The sequence below is a fragment of the Dermacentor andersoni genome, chromosome 4, assembly GCF_023375885.2.
Source record: "Dermacentor andersoni chromosome 4, qqDerAnde1_hic_scaffold, whole genome shotgun sequence".
NCBI classification, from domain to species: Eukaryota; Metazoa; Arthropoda; class Arachnida; order Ixodida; family Ixodidae; genus Dermacentor; species Dermacentor andersoni.
In genome coordinates this window covers 114632300-114641864 of record NC_092817.1, presented here as the reverse complement: position 1 = coordinate 114641864, position 9565 = coordinate 114632300, and the positions used below count along the sequence as shown (strand labels likewise).

The window sequence follows — 9565 nt, the reverse complement described above, 5'->3', positions numbered from 1 at the left end:
CATTCTATCGCATGCTCACTTTGCATTTCCAGAGGACGCGGTCAGTGTACGACTGTTGGATGGCCATCATGATGTGCATGCTGGGAATTCGAATTTAGTTCTCGTGGGAACAGCACCTTCAGGTTACATTCTGTGCATAATGGGCTTTCTATGAAGTATGTAAGGGAACTAGGCTGCTCTTATTTATCTGCGAAGAGCGCTTCAAATTTACGTTTTCTTTTCAGTGCGGCAATTATTGGCCTGGCATCATCATGTGTGCAGCAAGTCTATTTTCGTATTCCTCAGTAGAACCACCACCAGTGCATTGTTTGTAGTGTAAAATGTTATTAAACAAAGAAAAAAAAAAAGGACCTCTTCGTACCGGCAAATGTGTCTTTATTACTTTTATCACAGAAACAATGAAAGTCGGGAAAACAGTGCAGTGTATATAATATTAAATTAGCGTGCCTTAGTCTTGAATTCCTTGTTGCTTGGATGGGCGAGACTAGGCAAAGAAACAAAAAAAGAAAGAACATGAAGATGAAGCTCTGGCCGTGGTTCCCTCAGCTGTAGAATGAAAAGAAAGAGAAAGAAGATGACAGTGAAATGTTAAGTGTACCGATTTGGAAAGGAAAGTAAATAGCCGGCACGCAAAATACGTACAACACCCACCTAGCTTTTTTGCTGAACTGGGTGACGGCAATGAAGTGGGCACCGACAAAGCGGCGGACGACCGACCTGCTCAAGATGTGTCCGCTGTTGTCCACGATTCCAACGTTCACTTGGATGCGGTAACTGTTGTTACACTTCAGAGTGACCTGCAAGACGGAAGAGTTTCCGGTGCTGAGCTTTGAAGAGGGGAATGTCTTAAATCATCGACTAGTCAATAGAATGCATGCTTAATCATTTCTTTTATTCATATACTTTACATATTTACAAAAATCAAAATCGAGCCCGCGTGAAGCACCAGTGCTGTAGGGTGCGACTGCAGCCCACTTGCCCTGAATGAACTGTCGGTTTATAAGGAAGGTATTCAACTTCATTATCACAAGGCTAAAGTGCATTGAAGGGAATTGATAACAATCGTAGTGCGCAGCAGCATGAATGGCGCAAAGCACTGCGCGAATCAGTTGAATATAGAACTGGCATGGCACCTCGTGCACTAGCTATCCTATGAAGGCAGACTTTAAAGTAAGGCATCTGGCGTCACAATGTTACCTTAGAGTGATTCAATTTTGATCAGGCATACACAGTTCCATACACAGTTCAACCTAATTGACACATCTCGGCGACCGTTGATTCATGCGTCACGACAGCCAAAATGACCTAATTGTGTTTCGGTCTCCTCAGGGTATACGGTCATTTATGCTACTTTTGTTTCAACAAGAAACCACAATGACAAGGAAGAAAACAGGTGGCGAAGAGTATATCTTTAAGACCACGTTGCTCACAAGAAATCGACTTGGGGAAGCCATCGCAGGCACGCACCAAGACACGAGATAGGAAAGCACGGCACCTAACAACTTGTACCATCCGCGCCGTCACGGTTTGTTGATGACTTCCCCAAATATCGCTAGATCAGATTTGAACGGGCGCATGCTGCAATTGACCACACTTCTGCCAGGGGTTTTAACGCAAAGTGTGCGCACGTTCAAACCTGCAAAGTTTAGTGCAACTTATGAACGGCGACCTAACTCGCAAGCGCGACTAAACTGGGGAACCGGCGAACAAACTCTTACCGGAGGCAGTTTCGAGGTGAAGCCGTCGTAGGAGAAGAGCTTTAACCGAGAAAACGACAGCACCCGGCCGTTCCACGAAGAACCGGGATGCGGTGAATCCGGGTGGGAGTATTGACCAACTGCACCAGCCCAAGGATACCAATTTTGGGCTTAAATTCACTTCACCACACACGAGGACAGAAACGTAAAGAAAGACGCCTCTTTTAGGAGGCGGGGATAAGGCCGACACCGGTAGGGCCTCGTTCACACTGACCGCATTCGCCCCCAACGGAATTAGTGAAGGTGAGCCAAGCCGTGTACTGCAGGTCGTCCACCAAGTTGGTACAGCGGAACGAAGGCGCTGGCTGCATCAACCTGCATGCGAAATAGAACGACGCGGCACGATCATTCTTGAATAACACAGTGGTCACGCGATGGAGATATTTAGGCACGCCCGTTTCAAAAGGAGCAGCTAAAACACGTGGTGGATATATGTAGACCATGTTCAGGACATTGAGCACTCAAAAAGCTATAAAGACTGCTGAAACGGTTCAAAGCAGAGAGACATTCGCAAAACGAAAGTGATTATCATCCGAATGATAAATAGCTGGCTAGACGAGTATACTGTTCCCTTCATTAAGCCCAGCATATACACCACTCTGAGGCATTTGAATACATGCAGCTTCTCGACAGGAACAGTAATGCGTGCTCGGAACGTTCATGTCAACAACGGAAGCCAAAACGCTGTCCTGGAGTGCGATATTGCAACGGTTTCTGAAAGAACCGTTACGAGATCGGCGCCGCACCACGGCGCGAACACACGTCGAGTGCTCGTGCAGTTGGAATCGCAAAAATAAAGATCTCGGGAAGCGCGACGATGCTTAAACTATACACAATCTCCGCAAAGGAAAGTAGCGTCCACGCGTGCACCAAAAATAAGAACGCGCACAGCGTGCTTTCCATTCAAGCGCTGCTCTCTGGTATGTCAGTGCTATCGAACGTAAATGGCGCGCGCATACGATCCAGGCAAGCACGCGCCAACAACTGTCCCACTCGAGCAGCAGGCTCCGGAAAAATCAAAAAATAAAATAAAGAAAGATGAAAGAACACTCGCCTGCCCTGTGTGTGGACCAGCAGTTCCATCTTGGGCAGCAGGAACTCGTGCTGGTTGACGAGCGCTACGTGAGGAACCTTGGCCGGCAGGCACGGCACGATCGCACGCTGTTGGTCCGCGTTCGTCTTGGGAGCAAACTTGGGCCAACCACTCCAGTCGTGAACTTCGTCCGGGTGGTCACTGGGAAGGTCCCCCGGTCGTTCGACTGTCGCCTGGATCCAGATTCCCATCTGTGGCTCGCTCGCCATGAAGGCGGCAACGGCTGCGACGCTGGAGGCAGTCGGCACATCTTCGATGTCGATGTCCTCCGACTGGGACGCGCCGGCCTGCGCCACGTCGCTGTTTCCGCTGTCACTGCTAGAACTGCTGCTACTGCTGCTGTCGCCGCTGCTGCTGCAGTCGTCGTCCCCGCCGCTGCTGCTGCTGCTGCTCGCCGACAGCTCGCAATCGTCCCTCCGTAGCGTGGCGTAGCCGTTGTAAGCGCTCATCCGGCCGTCGTCGTCTCTGGAGAGACCGGCGTCGAGGCCAGCGGAGCCAGCGGCACGGCCCGACGCCGCCATCCTCGAGGCACAAGCGGCGTTTGCGAAGTGCGTCGCAGCGAGCGCAACTTCAGTGGATCTGCGACTGTTCAGTAGCTGCCGTTTGCTGTGCGGTGACTCGTTTTATGGCGTGCTCGGAAAGCGTGCGACTCCAGAACGCCGACGTATGGCGTTTCATCTCCAACGTGGACGCGTTCTCGTTCTTGTCTTCTACTATTTTCTTCTCGCCCTCGAGCCGCAGAAAACCGAAAAACTTGTGTCAAGGATTTTTTTTGCTTGGCCCGATATTCTGGAAGAGCATGCCCCCCCCCCCACCTCTTATCAAATCGAAGAAAGTATGAGCGGCGGGAAACCACGCTACAAATGCGTTCGGCTTGGTCATGTTTTTTAGCAGGAAGTGATAATGCACCAGAGGAAATTTGCGAGATTATCGCGGCTGGTTTCCTGGCTGTGTCTTCATCGTGGTTCGCGAACTGGCTCTCTTGCAGCGGCGCGTGGCCTCGCACTTTTCGTGGGGCAAACGCGAACGAAAATGCACGTGATGCGCTAAACCACAATTTCACAGGGGCTCGAACAAGTTGGTTAGAGACGCCAAAGTGGCGGCTCCTGCGCCTGTTTTTCGTTTTTTGTGCACTCGCCTTTCCCGCGCCATAGTACCCCATTCAAATAGCATCGAAAGAAAAGTAATAAACACCTATAGCGCAATTCTATTCGTTAATTACTTTGTAAATTGCCGCAGTGCCGTAGCCACCTCCTGGCTACGCCACTGGGTGCAGTACACCATATTAAACCAATTATATTGCGCAAGCTGCATGAAAACACCTTGCACCGAACGAATGATTATACGCACCAAGTGACATGAAATTTCGCATGATTTAACTCCGTGTGCTTAATTTTAGTTTGGCGAATGATATGGCGACGCTTTCAATCTTTTTTATTAGGGTATTTTATTTATCTATTTGCATTTTAATATCACGGGAAAGCACGAACTAAGTTTTGTTTTTGCCAAAGTTCTTCCTATTTATCTTTTTCTTTAACTATCTCTCGCAGGTGTTTACTTGATACCACACCCCAACACCGATATGTATAAGCTCGCGTTTGTCTTTCAAACCCTCACTCACATACCATTGTTTTTGGTATTATTCTTTGGAAGATGTAAAGTACATTCTATAATTTTCCCATTCCCCTTACAGTCCCAAGTTTCAGCCCTCCTAATAAATATATTAATTCATTTTCTGGCATTTATTGCCCATGAATGTCGTCAGGATAGTTCGGGATAGCTCGCGACCAAGCGTTTTGCTCTCCTTCCAATCGCGCTTTTTGTTTCGTCTCCGGTAGTGCATAAACTAGTCTGCCTAGCTGTTAGGCAATCTTGTCGATTCGTGCGCTATTTCCCGCCACCCACATGCTCGTCACATGGACGCGCAGAAGGGCTGACTCTCTCTCTCTCTCTCTCTCTATATATATATATATATATATATATATATATATATATATGCAGCAGTTCGTGAATAACAAGACGAGGTCCGAAAAACGAGTCCTCCGCGCTGGTGTTAGTCGCCCGCATCTTTAACATCTTCATCGTTGTATTTAGGTCAACAAAAACTGTTTTCACGACAAGGACAATGAGGAAGCGGTTACTCCACCCACTTTCGTGGAGGTGTTGCCTTCAGGATTTAACAGAGTGTCAAAAACAACAACAGCACAAAATTTATGTGGATCCCACGCACCGTGGGAATCGATGTAAGCGAAGCTTTCTGTGTTGGCTGCTTGGATTGAAGACAATTAATAATTAGCGGTGATGTCGACGGCCAATGTTTACTTTCTTCAACGTTTAGTCCAACAGAAGAGTGGCAAGTTACCTTGCGTGTACCACAGCTGTTTGTCTGCGTATACACAGTAACACACGTGTGCAGGCGTTTGCTTCAGGCGTTGTTGTGCGCCATACTTCATAACCTCTGACAGGGTCTCGAGCATATTAAGTCCCTTACGCGGCACATCGCATCGTTACAGAAGTATTAAACTTTAATTTAATTATGGGGCTGTGCGTGCCGAAACTACAATCGGGTCTTGAGGCTCACTGTAGTGGCGGCCTCCGGATCAATTTTAACACCGCGTAGCGTTCTTCAACGTGTCCCTAAATCTAAGTGCACCGGCCTTTTTATTTCGTCCCCGTCAAAATGTGGCCGCCGGGGCTGGGAGGCACAGAAGTGTTGATTTGACGTGTGATCGCTTCCGTAGTGCTTTAATGCGGCTCTGCTTCTGCACGCCCTACGTAAGTTGTCTGCTCGACACATTTGCATGGTGTTTATTTTCCAGAAATATATATGACTTTATCCCATTTGCCCGCAACTGATGTCGTGTCCGTAGAAGTAGCGTTTCCTTTCCTTCTCACGCCACCTTATCCCTATCCCACCCCTTCTTGTCTGGGAACTGCAAGCGAAGAGGGGCAAGGCTGTTATTCACTCGTTTCGCGACCGCGTCGGTGCTACCCGTTCTCCGCCTCCTCCCCGCCCACCTCTCTTTATCATTCTGTCTAGCTTAACTCCGGACTTGAACGTCAGTAGCAAGGTAAGCGCTGAAATGTCTGCAATACACTAATTGCTGTAGTATCTTACATCTTGTGGGGTCTGCGGGGTCTCACAGGAGTATCCGACCACCGCGGTTTCGAGCTTAGCGAGCCACAGGGCCGCGTCAGCCGTCAGCCTCTAGCGCCGCTGCGTGCGAGCTCAGGCCACAAGGGGCTGCCGAGCGACGCACGCAAGAACACAGTATTGCCCTAAGTTGCCGGAAACCGTTTATTGTCTCCAACGGCACCCAACACTGCACGAACGTCCGGTCCTGGGACGACGGGGAACCAAAGGGGTCCCGCGCCAAGGGCGAAAAATACAGTTAGGGGCACCTGTAGCACGTCGCTGCGAGAGCACAGGCTCAAGCTGGGACACGCCGCTAGGAAAAGTCCCAGCGGCTATGCTACTTGCTCTCGCGAGAGCTCGGGCAATCTCCTTCGGCTTGGGCCTCCGATGAGTGCGGCTCGGCGTGGTACGACCTCGCGCGAGCACTAGGCACCCGTTCTTGGGCTTAGCGTCGGGATAGGAACAACACGAGGTACGCGCTCCCCGCACGGGCAAAGGCACCATGCGTGAGCTCAGTCCTAGTCACAAAGGTGTCGGCGGACGAGAGGATGCATGTACGTACCGGGCGCCGTCCCAAAGAGAAAGAGAGCCGCTACCGTCACGGCAGTAGCCACCAGGGGCCGCTTCGTGATGTCACTAGCTCCGCCCTCACCGCGAACCATCGCGAGGGGAGCGCCACCGCTGTCAACTGGTTCGGAGCGAGGACGGTGTGGCTTAAGGATTGCAGAACATAGGTGAAATGCTCCCGCGCATTGGCGCGTCGGATTCCCCAAATCCCCACATCCTCCTCTCCTTAATTGCCCCCCCCCTACCACTCTGGCGAAGAAGCTGGTAGGGGTTAATGCACCAAAGACAAATGAGCCGTTCATGCACTAGCTAATTGCTACCTCAGCCCAGCAAGCACTATGCATACAAAAAAAAACATACATACAATGATAATGGAAAAATAATAAAAGATAATAAATACACTCTAAAACACAAGAAAATGACGCCGCGAAGGGGGGAAGAAATATTGACAAAACATTCTGCTGCTAGCGCGGGACAATGTCCGGGGGTGCGAAAAGAACGCGACGCGTAAAGTTCTGTGGCTAGGGCGGTGGCCGAAGTCGCGGGAGTTAGGATCGTAGGCTTGATTGCAGGCCAATTAACGCAGGAACGGGCTCACCGTTGTTCCATCGGAGTTGCCGGCGAGACCGATGAGTGCCGCTTTCGTGGTGGTGGTGGTCTCGAACTCCAACTGGATGGAGCAGGACACTGCCAGGTTAGCTGGCCACGCCGCCGTATGCAGGATAGATGGGCAGCCACAACGGCGGCTGCAGGGCTTTCGCACGGCGTCGGCGACTGCAGAGAGCCGAGCTCTTGGCGTGATGTCATAAGGTCCCGTCCACCATCGGTGTCCGCGGCGATCCGATGGAGTTGGTGAGGCTCCTTCAGCATGCTTCAACGAGCAACAGCGCACGCACGCGCGCACGCACGCACGCACGCACACACACACGCACACTCCTCGTGGTACCGCGCATCACTCCTCACCGTCCGCCATGCCGCCCGTCGTCCACAGCGGGCGGCACCGATCCAGGCGCGAAGCTTCCCTCTCCCCCGCACCACTGAGTCAAAGGGACCACTGGGACCCTAGCCCACGACACGCCAATTACCGACTCCCTTCTTGGCAAAAGAGCAAGAAAAAAAACGAAAACGAGAAAAAAAAATACACACGCACAAAAAAACAAGAATGTTCAAAGTCTATGTACAAGTAACAAAAGATGAACTATATAGCTGTACACTTAGAACATTAACACAATAATTACACTCAGCATGCGTACCCAAAAATAAAAATTAAAAAATGCACATTGCTACTACACACTGCTAACAGTAGCAGAAAGCTGCGCTGGGGCCAGCTTCTTTTCGTGCACTGGCCGCAAAGAAGCTAACCCACCGCGGCTAAGCAATATTACTCAGGGCCTTCGGTGGCGGAAAGAGTCCGCCGTCAGGCGCGATATCACACAGGTGACCGTTTCCTCAGGTTGTACCGGTGCGTGGTCCGAATGCACTCCTTCGCCCCGGGTTTGCCCTGTTGCTTGCGCGTGGTGCCGCCGGGCACCGGCGCGAGCTCGTCAGACCGCAACGCAAAGGCCTTCAGGTGGGCGATATGGGCACGGCTGAGTTTTCCCGAAGGGGAATCCTTGATAATGGAAAATAATAATGATAATAAGGATAATGTAGCTAGTACGCGAGCGGAGACCAAACTTTCTCTACTCGGTACGGACCAAGCCACGTAGGAGCGAGCGAGGCTGAGAACCCCTTGCTCGCGTCGCTAAGAGCCTGGTAGCGCTTCAGGACCAAATCACCTACCTTAGATGAAAGATGGCGATGCTTCCGGTCGTACTGAGCCTTCTGCTGGGCCCCATGGCCGAAGTAAAACCCTGCCTTGCTCTGCAGAGAGCCCGACAAAGCCTGTTCCGAAGTGCTGAAGCGTACGCAGTACAGTCTGCCGGCGCCTCCTCGTCCCCGAGCTGACATTGAATGGCACTGGTCACCGGATTTGCCAGCTCCCTTCCAAAATTGAGGAAGGCGGGAGAGAAACCAGTCGAGCGATTTTCGGCGGTTCGGATTGCGAACGCGAGCTCACTCAAGTGGTCTGCCCAATCCTTTTGACTCACGGCAAAGGCTGCCAACATTGGTTTGAGGGTTCTATTGACCCTCTCCGTAAAATTGGACTGGGGGTGGTAGGGCGACGTGGTGTAGTGATTAATTCCCAGGGAACGGCACGTAGCACCAAACACCCGAGCGGCGAAATAGGACGCGTTGTCCGTAATTAGTCTTTTCGGAAAGCCGAACCGACAAAAAACTTCCTGTAGCCTCTCCAGCACCGCTCGCGCGGTCACTTTTCGAAGCGGGAACAACTCCACCCACTTCGAAAAATGATCAACGACTACCATTAGGTGTGTGAACCCCTGTTTACTCCTGGGGAAAGGCCCCATAAGATCGCAGGTGGCCACTTGCCACGGGCGCTCACTGTCAATTGGTTTCATCAACCCGGGTGGCTTGCCACCCGTTGATTTCACCGTTTGACTGACATGGCAGGAACGGCAATAGCGAAAGATGTCACGCTTTATGCCAGGCCAGGTCACAGTTTGGCTTAGTTTCGCAAAAACTTTGGAGCCACTCAAATGACCCGCCAAGGGTTCGTCATTAGATGATCACAACAGTGCGCTTTTCAGAATCTTGGGGATAACCACTTTAAACGGGTCCACACCCTCGTCATCGGTAGCTATGTATTTCAGCAGGAGCCCATCGTGATCCAGCAAATATGAATCCGCGGGCGACCCAGCGACACACGCTGGTTCCGGCCCCCCTGCGCCCGCCGCACAACCAGCAGCGTCTCGGCGCTCCGTCTCCGAGACCGTACGTCACTCACTCCGCGCCAAAACGGATCAATTTGCTGGGCCTTCAGTAGCTCTTGCGTGCTGAATGCGAAAGGGGAGTCTGGTCTCGTCCCCATTCAGGACTGCAGCCAACGGCGTCGTGGGTTCGCTTTCGAGAAGCTCCCCCGCTCGCTCGTTTTGCGGCGCGCTGCTTGCC

General features: G+C 51.4%; 1 protein-coding gene across 3 annotated transcripts; it reads right to left on the bottom strand.

Moving 5' to 3' along the window:
- Nucleotides 1–358: 358 nt before the first annotated feature.
- On the bottom strand, nt 359–3648 carry LOC126537509 (uncharacterized). 3 transcript variants are annotated; one of them, XM_055074407.2, is made up of 5 exons: nt 2812–3648; nt 1972–2072; nt 1719–1837; nt 643–797; nt 359–484 (listed from the first exon to the last, which is right to left on the bottom strand). In XM_055074407.2, exons 1-5 carry the CDS (start codon nt 3369–3371, stop codon nt 439–441), a joined length of 981 nt encoding a protein of 326 aa, XP_054930382.1. In that variant the 5' UTR covers nt 3372–3648; the 3' UTR covers nt 359–438. The 3 variants fall into 3 exon arrangements, with proteins under 3 accessions (XP_054930382.1, XP_050040545.2, XP_050040546.2); XM_050184588.3 differs by having other exon boundaries at nt 652–797; nt 2812–3647; XM_050184589.3 differs by having other exon boundaries at nt 359–546; nt 652–797; nt 2812–3639.
- Nucleotides 3649–9565: the final 5917 nt, after the last annotated feature.